This window comes from Anopheles merus, chromosome 3L, assembly GCF_017562075.2.
Source record: "Anopheles merus strain MAF chromosome 3L, AmerM5.1, whole genome shotgun sequence".
NCBI classification, from domain to species: domain Eukaryota; kingdom Metazoa; phylum Arthropoda; class Insecta; order Diptera; family Culicidae; genus Anopheles; species Anopheles merus.
In genome coordinates, this window is record NC_054085.1 from 30003353 (window position 1) to 30017653 (window position 14301).

At 47.0% G+C, this 14301-nt stretch overlaps 1 protein-coding gene across 5 annotated transcripts in view; it reads left to right on the forward strand.

Annotated features, from left to right (window-relative positions):
- LOC121600682 (neurotrimin-like) overlaps positions 1-14301 on the forward strand; it is a 98732-nt gene that overhangs the window by 51861 nt on the left and 32570 nt on the right. For all 5 annotated transcript variants that reach the window (XM_041929522.1, XM_041929524.1, XM_041929521.1 and 2 more), the window contains exon 3: positions 4850-4855. In XM_041929522.1, coding sequence (XP_041785456.1) covers positions 4850-4855 — 6 coding nt within the window. The remainder of the gene's footprint in view (positions 1-4849; positions 4856-14301) is intronic.

The window sequence follows — 14301 nt, forward strand, 5'->3', positions numbered from 1 at the left end:
TTACAGACAAACCGGCTTATACGCAAAACAGCGAGCGCGCGCTCGCATACGCAAAAGTAATGGATTAAATTTCACATGCTTACCTGGGCATGGTATGCGGCGGGTAGGGCAAATGTATTATTGGTGTCAGATGACCTCCTGGGGCTTTTGTAGCTTATACATTTTTTGGCAAACGCCTGATAGCAGATTACGCCCGAAAAGGCTGCCCATCAGTTTGTGCGGTTCCCGATTTGATTTTTTGTTTGGCAAAACCTGCCCGTTTCCCCGATGGTAGACTACCGATAGCCAAAAGCTGGAAGTTTTAGGCCAACTAACGGCCAGCAAGCTCGTCCCCAAAAGCTGGCGTGGCGTAAGGAGTGGCCGAGGTTGAGCAGCGTCGGTGGAACTCCTTAAAAATGTTTTACCCATTATACGGTTTCAGATGAGCGCAGAGTGCGTGGCAATCATCAACACGAAAAAGTAAAAGGAAAAAAACAATAAAAAAAGAAAATATATAAAAATACGATAAATTCATGTCTCATCATAAAAACACAATTCACAAAAGAACGAAAAAACCGAATCAAAACAAAACAATTTAATCGTTTTATACAATTCCACATACAAATAATTTCTAATGAACGCATAATGTTGGAAAGTCCGTCCATTCTCCTCGATGGAATGAAGCACTAAACTTTTTAACCATTACACATCGATAAAAATCCAATCAACGCGTGGTTTCACCTTGATTCCTTCCACACTTATTCTCCATTTTATTACACCCGGGCCAGGTCCTTTCAACAACAGGCCACTTATGAATAATTTTGCCTAATGAACTCGTCAAACACAGACCATCCGGGATTCGACCAGCCGGCTAATTAGAATTCATAACGATGCATTCTCGGCGGTGTCGTTCATCAACCGCGGCTTTATGTGCCGGGGATGAATCAGCCGCACACCGGGTGATGACACTCGTACGGTTTCGCACAATAAATTCACTGCGCTCTTCACAATACCACAGAGCAAGGCAAAGCGAACAATAAATAACAAAAACAAAATCCCTGACGCCATCCAATCAATGAAACACGCATATGAGACCCTACGGGTCTCCCTTTTGCTGGGTCCGGGGTGTGCTGGAATTGGAAAATAGCAAAACATTTGCATTTGCTTCGTTCGATTATGAATTCTACCGAGGAACGCACACCCAATCGAAAGCGCTAGCGTGTATAGGGAAGGTGACGCGCTTGGGGAAGGGAAACAATACAAATTCCCGCCGATAACCGCGTGGCGCCTTCGAATTCAATCACGATGCGAAACAAGAAAAAAAAAACAACACCCGTCTGCATCCGTATCGTGTGCTGATGGAACGATTAGAATCGACTTTATCTATGAAAACTGATGTTAATTCCGGCTAATCAAGCGCAGTGTGTTACAGAACATGCAGTATGCATGTATGCGCCCGGGGAGTAGTATTTTTGTATGCAGCGCGGTGCAGTGCATTGCAACCGACAAGCGCTTGATGGAAGTAAACGTCAACCTTTGCCTTTGCAGGGGAGCCGTTTGCCGGGCGGTGTGCGTTAGTCACACAGTCTATGCTCTATGGAGGCGTTTACACACTGGCATGCATTTAGCTACACATTGCAGGCTAATGGGTCTAGCGGTACGCATAAAGCCCACATTCCATTCCAACACTCGGACGGGTGAAGTAGTGATTAGATCGATCTTTGACCAGCTTCATTCATCATATCACATGTCACGACGACGGGGAAATAGTTGCGTTTGGATTGAAGTGGAGAACCAATGCCGATAAGCATGGTAGGATTGTAAATACACCATGCTTTTGATTTTCAAACTGACGTTGGTTAATGCCCGGACTAACTGCTCTTGCAGATGTATACTTTTAGAGCTATTCAGGAAGAATTTTAAACTCAGAGTTTAAGATAATATTCATGTCAAACGTGTTTAATAATTGAAACACGAAGTTCTTGTCTCATTCTATGGAAGCTCTGTAAGAGAAGATCCTAAATGACAAGTTGTACTGGAATCAACTACACCCTCATACAACACTACAACATGCCGATCTTGTTCATCCCAGAAGATAAAGCCTTGGGCGAGACCCGTCTTGGTCAGACATTATGATGTAACATGATAAGCCTTCTGGCACCTACTGCCTTCTGTCACCGAAGTTACGATACCATTGACTCACGTATCGTTTGCCATCCGCATCAACCCCAAGATCTTCTCCACCAAGCTCCACCCAGAATGTTGGAGACCTACAACGGCGTGACGTCTTCGTCACCTTCACAGTATCACACAGGCCCCGGTCTTGTGGCCTGTGGCTTTTGATGTATGTGAGTATGTGTGTGTGTGCATGTGTGGTTCACTTGAAAGTTTTATTTTTATCTCGCTCCGTACGACGTCCAACACCGACCGCGCTGTTTGTTTAGTTAATTTACATCCAGTCGCGAAGGTCCGGCCCCGGAGACGCATTAGAATCTTGGTTGGTGAAGAGACCTTCACTGAAGACTGAGACGCTTAGGCACAACGTATCGAGCCGGCCCGAGTTCAAAGCGGCCGGAAGATTCGCCTGCGACTGGCGAAGAAGAGGCAGCCGTGAAACATGAGCTTTAAATCGATCGACTCCGCTGCTCCAATGTGGCCGATCGTGGTGATCGGTTCGATTAGAATCAATTTGATTGAAATGTTAATCGAACGATCGTGTGCCGCCATTGGAGCGAATCGGAGTAGCCGGGCGAGAGTTGTGATCGATTGTCGAAATGGTTGGAATGGAGAAGGGAGTCTTGAAATGGCCAGATCTACACCGAGGCAATCGATAGTTCGAACCTGGCTAGTCAATTGATAGAAATGATGTCAGCTGCGAGAAGCTTTGCGACGCGCTGGGAATTGAAGTTGAAACAACGGTGGTTTCGAAAGGATTGTATCTTCCGGGGTGCATCTTTGTCATGGTCATCCCACATAGCAGCATGCTCTAGCGATCGTCATGGTCGAGGTTGAGATAGAGACCCCCCCCCCCCCCCTCCCAGCAGCAAACCACAGCTCTATTGTTTGCGAGGGATTATGGTAATGGAGAATCAGCTTTACTGGGTTTCAAGATTAGAAAACACTTTGCTTTCGGGATTGCCAGGCGTGCGCAACCGGCAGCTTGATGGTCAATGGGTTGTGTTCGTGATTGGATTACGGAACAGCAGAAGCAAATGTCCATTTTTGTGGTAAAACAATGGCAGTTTGAAATGAGAGGAAGGATCAAGCAATGATCATCAACGATGCTGATGCCTGGAGCTTGTGATCATTCCACAACAGTAAAAGCCGCTTTTATTACCTCAACTGTAAGATTATTCTGAGATGACTAACTAAGGTCTTACCGTGTCTACACAACGTCCAACTACATTTGGCATTATATGTGAGTATTGGCGGAGAAGATTATAATAAATATAATTGACAGCTTGTACACCTTAACGACGTATGAGTCATCTCGTCTTTGTTATCTCTCCTTACCATATTCTTGCCGACCGTACTCTGACATTGCGAATGGTCTAACCACCAGTGATGCAATAAAGCAGCCAATACAGAACACATACGGTCCTCCCTCGCTTTACTAATCAGGACCGCCGGCAAAAGGACCAGCAAGAAGCAAACAAATGGAATGTCGGAAACGTCCCGCGACGGCTTTGCGCTCACACGTCCATAAATCATTATGCAAATAAAAACCTGACGGGCGGGGTTTGAAATTCTTGCGCCCGTCTCTTGTTGTGTTTATGAATTTTTCCTCCCATTTCTAACCGTCGACTTCAACACACGAACACGGGGGAACCCGCAATGACGGAACAGCTTCGTACTTCGTGTTTATTTATTGCATCAAGGTAATCCATCGAGTTGGGCGGCCGGCGAACGACGTAAGGAAAGGCGAGAGAGAGGGAGAAAAAAAACAAGCACACAAGTTCGATTTATTGATGCAGCTCCGGAGCTGTGCTGTGGTCGAGAATTGCAGCGTAGTAGCCGCCGACCACACGGTGACAGGGGTGTAACATCTGCTAAGCCTGCTATGCTCGCCCACCAGACAATGATTGGGCAAGGGTGGGCAATAAAAGTCGCTCAAATAACAATTGCAAAACTGTCCGTCTCTATTCGATCTTTCGGGTATCGAAGCGAACTGGACTTTCTGGGGCAAATAAACACCCCAGCTTTGCATAAACGAAACGTGTGCTGTTGTTTGTGCGGCTGGGCGGTACAGGGAACTGGAGCGTACCGATACAACAGCGGCGCCGCTATTGAAAGACGGCGCAAGGTTTCACAACAACTGGTTCCGATAACTCTTTACAAGCGTGTCAAAAGATAACACGTATGGAGGTTGTGTCAACATATCTAATCACGAGCGACCGAGTCTTCCCAAGTGTAATCAATGAACTGTGTTGCTTGTGTTCCTCTGTCGATTACCCGGTGGTAATGATGTACCATTACTTGTACAGAATAACGTTATTACGCTCGCGACATTGCGGTGTGGTGTTGAGCTTCAAGTTCATTTCCGTTAGGTACATCACAATAATAACAATCAAATAGCTGATATTTTGTAACACTCACACAACAACACCTTTGCGCTTCAAATATTAACCCTCCCATCATGACCATGGTCATCACGTTGCCATTTGATATAATGGCATCTCATCAGAAAACAATGCACTGACAAATCTGATAGCGGTTCCCCAACGCAACCCATTCGTTTTCCTCCCCGACCCGTGTTTGTTTACATCCGTGCATAGACTTCATAAGTTCGATCAAACGCACAATCCTCCGTACCAACATTCCACCAACCCGAAAAATGCTCATTGTGTTTTCTCTATCTTCTCGTTTCCAGGTCACGGTAAGTCAACGCTGATAGACGCTCCCGACGCGATTCCAAACCACCGGCGGAGTGGAGTGCCATGGTTCAACGTTTCCCATCGGGTATCTGACCTTACATAATGCTGGCGCTTCTGTCCTCCCCCTCCCCTGCCGGGAGAGCTTATCGGAACGGAATATCGTTTGATCGAACTCGAACAACATCCATTGGAGGAGAAGCCTGTGGTTTGGTAGAAGCTTGTCAAGCTACTGGTAAAAGGTCGCCATTCACCTAAGATGGCGATGGAGGGCAATCAGCGGGCTAACGAAATTTAGCCCTAATTGAGATGACTTCATGCTGGGTGAGAGTTTCGGGAGGAAGCGTTTTGTTCGGATGAGTTTGAGCTGCTAAGTGGTAGAAAGGCTCTCACAACACACCCTATCTTGACAGAAGATCGGTTGGTTCTGTAAGCTTTGCAAATTTCCGTCCCAGCGCGGATGGGCAAGACACTGTGTGCTATTCAACTGTGTGTCATCTGCGATGTTGAAAGGATGCTGAAAAGGGATACAAGATATGACTCATTTGCCAACTAAAATAATGTCAACAATAGTCAGGTATCAACGCCGGCACAACGACTCAGGAAAAGGAATTTGCGAGGAGATGTTGAGCGCTCTTTAATGAACCCCGATTTCATGTTGAGAAATTAACTGTCGGCTTATTTTGACAGATACTGAAAAGGTATTGTTCCAAGCAAGAGCTCAGCAACAATGCTCCAAATAAATTTCTCAACCATACATACAAGCCAGTTTGTTGGCGCTCCGCGGTTTGAATAACTCTAAAATGTGTGCATTTTTTATGCATTAAAATTCCTCCCTGAATTGTCCAAAAACCGTGTAGCACCCAATTAGCAATGTCTTGTTACACCGCATGCCCCTATAATTATAAGGTGCAAATGGAGTCACCGCAAGTCAATAAACTTCCGACTCGGGCCCGCTACTGAACGACTTCCAATAATCAGTACCTCATTTGTCAAACGCATTCGCAAGAGTAATCGGTATGTAATTGATAATTACTTCATTGGGCGGGCTTTCGAGCTTTAATTAGATTCACTCCGGATACACATGCATCTGCTGAATATGTAACAATGCATGGCGCAACGGCTCCGCTGTCCCCGCCGCCGATAACTAGCGAACGCCGGCACAACAATCACGCGCGCGGTGTTTACGCTCCACCGACCGATCATCGTAGATTCTCGACATTCTTGCCGTCATTCTAGACGGTGCAGCAGCAGCAGCCACCAACGGGGCCACACGACCCAACAAAAAAAAAAGGCTGCAATTGTGCTTAATAATGCACTATTCATGGCAAATTGCCGATCACCGATTAGCGGACGGCACACACACACACACACACACACACACACACACACACACACACACACAGTTGACCCAATTTTTTGACACCTCGGTTGTTTGGGTGCGGTCTTAACAAGCTTAGTAATCGCGACGCGTTTAATAGAGGAAGAGTAGTACATTGGGGTACGGCGCTCACTAGCTGGTGGTACTATTTCAGCCTGTGTCAGACGGCACACGAAGCCAAATGTCAAACGATACGGCGACCCAATGGGACGCGAGAGCTGATGAGCGAGAGTGATTTTGAATAGCGCTTTGGATGAGGGTAGAGTGCAGAACAAGCAGGGGACGAATCGGTACGGCGTCCTATACCTATTATTAAAGTAAATGGGAATCTGATTTATCTCGTGAATCTCGTCGCGCGTCGGGAAATGATGGTGGTTTTGCCTATTTTAATCCAACCGTCACGCATACACGCACCTTGCACGATTGACAGCCACCTCTCGGTGAATGATGTCATCGAGACACGTTCACTCGTTATTGTTGTTTTCAAAGGGCGATTGTTTTCTATTCGGTAAAGCGGTTTGCTTGCAATGCTGACGGTGCTACTGCTGCTGCTGCTGCTGCTGTTACAGCTGCTGTAAGTGACAATGATTGAAGTGTTGACTTGCTATGGTTACGCGCCTGCTGGGGCTGTATTGTACCGGTATGAGATCACATCGGTGTGCGAGGTGGTGATAAGGATTGGCTGTTGATTGCAAACATAAAACTAATTGCTTTTCTACCACGCATGCAGGGAATAATAATCATATAGTAGGTTACACACACATACACACGCAGAACTTCACACACACATTACCGTCTGGGCAGATGCGCATCCTTTTCAAGGACGAAGGTCATTTCCGTCAACCGCAACCGCAGGAGCGCCGTACGTGGCGCCGTGCCACATGAAGTTGTTTGTAAAACAATGTGAGGTGTGAGTGAGCAGAGAGGAATAAAACCACACACATACACACTATCCCTCTCTCTCTCTCTCTCTCGTGGAATGGCAGAGTGTGTGGGCAATCGTTGATTACGAGGTACTTACTTATCGACCGACAGCTTAATCCCGCTTGGGTGAACATTTGCAGCGAGCGTTTTGCAACAGATTGGTCAGCGGTGGTATTAAGCGTGCTTAACGCAGATGATACACTCCTATGACCCTCCCTCTGATTTCAGCGTAGCAGAGGTTGACGAATGATCACATACATTCGCCGAAGCAAAGAAAGCGATGACATCGATGACAACTTGTTCTACAGTCATGGATTTCCCATTTATTGAGAAATTGAGCTGTACGGTGAGCTAACAATTACTAATTCCAAATCGTGAATCATAATGGCTTTGACAATTTTGGACAGCAACAGCTTTTGCAATACACCTGTCTTCTGTTTGAAATATCATCATCAATATCATCAGTACCTACCAAAGAAGAGGGTGAATAAGCAAGGAAGTAGATAAAAACAAACACACACATGATCTAACCTGGTCAACCATGGTGTAGGCAAAAGCCCAGAAAAGCCCGCAAATGACGCATCGCACCGTCATCGTTTACTTTGATGTCATGGATTGTACAACCTGATCCATTCGTGGAAGGGTGATGGTCTGAAGCAAAACACACACACCTTTTCTTCCCAATACTGCACAGAATGTGATTCATCGTCCGAATTCCGTTGAAATACTATCGCTCATCCAATATTGATGATGTGTTGTACGATGGCTTCAAAGCTTTCGAGACAGCGCTACCAGGAGCCTCAGAGAGAGAGTAAGTAAGATTGCCGAAAGGTGAACAAGAACAAAAAAAAACTCGACTTCCTTCCTTCATTCCCGTGGTGATTAAAGCACGGACAAACATTTTCTTAACGAGAATGTACACCACCGTCGAAAGCGTGTGATTATCGTTACAAGAGGCGACATTGAGGTGCGACGTCCGCTTACTGGGAACAACCTCCGTTCTCAGCCTCCCAAGCAGTCTTTTCCTGGCAACTTCCTGGACGGATATTGCCGGAACGGGGAACGACGGAGAACAGCGGAAGATGATCTTTAGTTTGCTTGAAATGATTCGTCGGCCAGGCCACGGCTGGCGACAAAAAACCATCACATCAAAGAATCGCTCGCGTACAGACACACGGATACGCGCAGGATATGGATGCTTGGGTGCGATATAGCCTCCGGGGTTAGGGCAACATTGAGCCGGTCGGAAGGAAACGAGACTCTTATATCTCATACACACTCACACACGCTTGTACCTAAAAATACGGAAACACCATTGCTGCCAAAGAAGACCGTAGGCCCTAGGTAAACACAACTGTTGCACTGGTAATTGTGCCACTGTGTGGCAACGGTGCCCTGTTCCAGCAAGTTCTGCTGCCCGCACTCAGGATCCATCCACCAAACTGTCAAACCCTCCGGGTGTACTGAGGACCTGAGCGTCATTCTATCTTGGTCATATCTTGGGGCAATTGGGAACTGACACTCCAACAAACGTGGTCGACGACCGCAACCGTTTCGCTATACCTCGCCCACCACAACACACCCGGGCAAATCTCCTCCCCCCCCAGGAAACTTACCAAGCGCCTGAGCGTCTTGGCGAAGTTCATGTTCGGAAGTTTATTTTACCATTTTCTCATTGCCATTCGCCCTCCAGGGCCATCTCATCTCATCCAGCTCAATTTCACAAGGGCAATGGGAATGCATTTCGAAAACTTTGCCTCCGCCCGTCAACCCCGGTAGCGGGTAGACAACTTTTGGACAGGCCACGGAACGCTCCCATCCGCCGACAGCACTTTCGTCGCACATTTACGTGAGTGTGTTGTACCGCCGTGTACGCCGGCAACCACAACGACGACGACCACGCACTATTGTGTGGCGCCTGGTAAACGAGGAAACTCGGTGTGAAAGGTGGGCGGTGGGACCCCCGAATGTTTACGTCCCCGTTAAATGTGCGTTAAAACGCAAACATTGTCGTGCTGGGGATGGGAGGTGTGTCGCCGGAACATGCTTTCATTGCTGAGATGCGCGCATCGCATCGGTTTTCGGCAGTCTGGTCTGGTGTCTGGCGATTGTTCCGGAGTTAAGAAACTGCTACCAGGCAGTTAGATGGAGGGTCTTGCCTGGGCCTGAGTAGGTGTTGATGAAATGAACGTCCTTCCCGGCACAAAGTTGCTCTTCTGCAAAACACTACAACTTTGCTACGATGAAGCCCTTGAGCAATGTTACAGCTTCCCATTGGTCTCGGTGGCCTTGCGACGACACTGGAGAATGTTGATTATTTGTTGATTTTTGAAAACCCTCCACCATCCCAACCTCCGGCCGGCGTGCAGCATCATCAGCGTGACGGTGATTCCAATCTACTGACATCTTGCATCTTGCAGAAACTGCAACCCGCGGCGATGCATCTCATATCCGGCCGTCCTCGGGGCGGATGCGCCTGCCTCATCACGCACTTTGGAATTTCAAGAGGCATCACCGCTCTCCAAGCGGCGTGTATCTGCTGAAATGCCACTGTTACGCCACAACCATCCCCTGTCTTCCGAACGGATCTCTTCCAAATGTTTCTGCTTTCAGTGGGTAACGGCTCCCCCGAGGGGGAAGAGCGTTATATTTATCATATTTTCGTGATTTGTTATAACGAAGATTCCGTAAACGTCCACTTTCACCCCAAGCGCCCCGTTTATATGCTTCCCTCTGGAGGGAGATACACTTCAAACTCCGCTCCCGACAGGCTAGATGATGAAACGATATCGCTTGGCGTTGCTTTCCATGATGCCAAATTCGATGCGGACTCGACGCATCATGCACCATGTGCTTGTTTGGCCTTCGGGTTCCCCCCTAGTCGTCAGTTGGCATGTCAACTCATCGGATCGCGTCAAAAAGCCGTGAGATCTGCCGATCTGCTGCCTTCTTTGCATCTGCCTTGTTTGGGAGGATGGGTCTGGCTCACATCATGGGAGGTCGATGCGGTGCACCCATGATATATTGCACCCATTTTCCGCCACTATTGGAGGTGATTTGTTAAGTTTGCCGACAACAGTGACAACATAAGCAAAAGAATAATAATAAACGCCGATGGGCACACTCAGATGATACAGTGTGGTGCAGTATTGTGCAATGTGTCTTTTTAAAGATGCATTTTGTCGTTAGGATGTGAAAATTGGTATACAAATCGCCGGGAGGAGAACATAACGCTTAAGCTTGTTATGACATGGCAGTTTTTTTTCTCCAAGCATTCATCATTCCAGCGAGTTAAGACTATGGGTACGATAAATCCCATATGCATAGCTGCAAAATCTTGCCCTCTTTCTGCCTAATATTCTGCCTAACACAATATTTCTCTCTCTACCGAACCCCCATACCCCCACACACCATGCTCCTTCCCACCGAATATATTTGCGGATGGTTTGTTTGCGGAACTTGCCAAAACAAATCAACCTAAACCTTCACCTAAAATAGCGCACAGATAGCACGCCCTCGCGCAAAGGCGCGCTTCAGAAACGCAACTTCCAAAACCCGTACCGGAATTTGTCAACAAACACACGGTCGATCCTTCCTGGTCTAGCTAGCCGGGTTCCGACTAGCTTTTGTGGAACAACGTTTGCCTGCCTTGGTTAAGGTTATGCAAATATTACGTTACCGTCAATGAACCATGTCACATGTCGCCCTTATTTTTGTTTGCTTCGAAGACGATGATGATGATGTGAGGGTATCTATTGGGCCGTGTATTTCTAAGGGTGAATACACGAGCGACGACTAAAAGCGTGCTCCGTGCCCGTATCTAATGACCATATGGTCATAGACAAGCATGCATACATTGTAGCCAGCACCGGGAAGTTTTTTTTTTGCTTCTGTTGTTGTCAATACAATAATCAATAAAAATGGTTGCCAGTGTTTGGTTTGGCAAGTTCTGGGTGCTATTGTTCCTAAGGTATAGGTTAAGTGGAGTAAATAAAACAAATGCTAAAAAGGCGATAGAAAAACATTGGGTTGATTAAATGATAGCAAACAGAACCTTGGAATTCCCGCATGCTTCTTGGGAAAATTATGATTTTTTGAGTTTCCAATACGTCGGAAGAAAGGTTGATTATAACAAATCATTATAGAGCATATTCCTTTAGAATATCCTCATTAAAAAATAGTGAAAAATCGATTATAATATTACTGACCACACTCCACACTGAAGAAGCCCTAAAAAAAGAGACTAACCCACATGGCTACACACCCCCCCTTGTAAACGGTTCTTCCGTGTTTGGAATCTTCCAAGCGCAATGCGCCAATGTCCAAAACTTATCGGCGGACGCTCCCGAATCGCCTCCACCTATATTTTCCTACTAAGGTATGCCTCCACCATACGCACACACGCACACGGACGGGTGCCTTTTTTTTTCCTCTCCAGAAGGCACTCCAAGCACGTGTTTGGTCGGTTAAATGACTTACATTATTGATCGTCGCCACCCGTCGCCGGGTTGGGTTGTGTTTGCTCGCGCGCTCGCTTGATCTGCTGCGTACATCTTGGGCGACGACCACACCAAAACGGCCGTCGGTTTCTCTTCAGAAACCTCAACCAAAAAATGGTAACGAAGATGGAAAGGCGTGCAGTAGTACCAACTGGCAATAGGGTTTGAACGATGAAGTGGTTAGGCATTTCTGAACACTGTCAATATTGAGGGTTCCCGATCCCGGATCGATTGTCATGGCGGTCGTGTACGCGGTGGTACGGCATTCCCGGTCACTAACCGAAGACGGTTCTTCCCCCACCCCCCCTGGTAGTCAGGTTTACTGCTCCTCTCCCTTCCGCGGAGGTCAATAACGTGTACGTGATCGTGTACACAACATTCGTATGCAGCGTACGATCGAAGCTGCGATTAAGGAAAGGGTATTTTCTTCTGTTTTGTTTGAACTGTATAAAATGTACCACCGAAAGAATGCCCCCGACTGCCATCCCATAGAAGAAGCAGAGAACGCACACACACACACGCACACACTTTACACTTGATCGGCGTTCGATGAGCGTTTCGATTAAACACCGTATGCGTGCCGTGCGATGAATTTTCTCACACAGTTTCTCCTATTTCATTCAGGTGAATCGGTCGGTAAGGGCAAAAGAGCAAAGCGAGAAACCTGCGGCAAATATGTCAACCACTCATAGCGCGCGAGCGCCCCCGAAGGCATCGAATCGAGCCGATGGTACCGCGTGGAACCGGATGGTATTCACAGATTGTCACATTCCATCGGCTGTATCGCTGTATGGGAATTTACATGCCGCAAAACACACATTACCGTTCGTCCACTGGTGGACATTCCGATCACGTTTATGCAAAAAAAAATGCGTAGGAAGACACCACCGAGACAGAGTGAATGGAAATGGATCACAGGACGTAAAAGGGATAAAATGAAGCATTCTATTAGAGAGGTATTTTGCAATCCGGATGGCAATCGTATTGAGCATACGGTTGGGGCGCTTTTTAATGTAAATTAGCTATTATGTTGACATGTCTATCACATTTTGTGTTTCGATTTGCATGAGCTGAAGTGCTTTAGAAAAGGCTTGTGCCTTCCCGCTGTCTTAAATTTTGAAGTTTCAAACTATTTGACAACTGTTAGAACATATCAAAATAATATGAAATACTCCCTAAAGCCCCTTTTCGATGTTGCAAACCAAGTAACGTGGAATCGTTTCCATTTCTTGTAACGATCACGTTCACAATTGATTGATCGATTGGTCCAAGGCTTATCAGCAGCTGTCTTTGTGTGAATTACTCCAGACCTATGGACCATCTTGATTACATCGTCTATCTCTATGTATATTGGCAATGTTTGTACAGCTAGTTTTGTACGAGATACGCTCGACTCTAGCTTAGTTTTCTATCGTGCCTTCGTGCGGATGTTGATAAGCACACTGATGATGTTGGCCAAACAATGCCACCGTTGTTTACTATTACACGACTATGATTGAGATTGGCAGGAGGAGGATTTTATACACCTCACGTGTACACGATGGAGCTCATGAATCGCCGCCAATCGATGGTGTACCTATAACAATGTAGTTATTAAAAGATGACTTAGTTGAAGGAACCTACACAAGCTGATGCGAATTGGTTTTAACCAAGAGATTCAGATTTGGTCAACAATGCTGCTTCAATGTGAACCGACACCAAACCCCGCAACTCTGACCACAAACAACGCCACACCATCTTGATTGGACGCTCGTCCTACGACCCTGGCTCGTTCGCCCTGCCTCCCATTAGTTAAGCCCCATTAATAACCCTGTTAATCAATTAGACCGAAAGGAGAAAAGTTCTTGACACCTTCGATCATAATCTTCATTGGACGTCGTCGTCGTCGTCGTCGTCAACAACATCGGAATCCCCGAATATCTCCCAACCCCAACCATGGGCCGTACGAAAGGTAAGCCGCCAACCAATGGGCTCCAAGCCGCTCCAGCCACTCTGCCCGTACATGGAGCCGGCGTCGTCTTCAACGCCGACGCCGCTCATAATCGGGACCCATTAGAGCAATAAATGGGCAGCAAATAGCTTCGCACGATCTTTCCGGGCACGATCTTTGCCGGACCCGCTGGCCCCTGCAGCAAACGCTGGGAGGGTGCAACCGGTTTTAGGTTTTGTTTTGTTATGCTTTCTCTCCCTGCTGCGCGCTCTTTCCCGAAGAAAACCTTCGGGGAAGATCTTGAAGGCGCGCTTCGCACATGGAGCCCTGCCTGGAAGGCGTTTTTTCCTCTTTTCTTTTCTGTTGTAATTTTGGAAGATGCTTAACAGTGTCTGACGAACGGGAGTCAACGGCCAGCTGGTAACATTTCGTTGGATCGCTCCAATGGGGGAGTTGTTTGCTCTGGAGGCTTCTTTTGGCTGGAGTTCCCGCCGCAGGGCGAGGTAATAGAGCGTTTTGTTTAAATGATCGATGGATGAATAGATGTTTCGCATGCGGCGCGAGCTACACAGAGAGCTCCAGTAGGTAACCAACGGGATGCACCGTACATCGTACATGCTGGGAAAGGTCTGGATTCTTTGGAGCGCAAAGCCATATCACCAAGCTATCGAACGCTCAAACCTCTACGGTTCATGAAGCGCGCGCCTGCGCGATTTA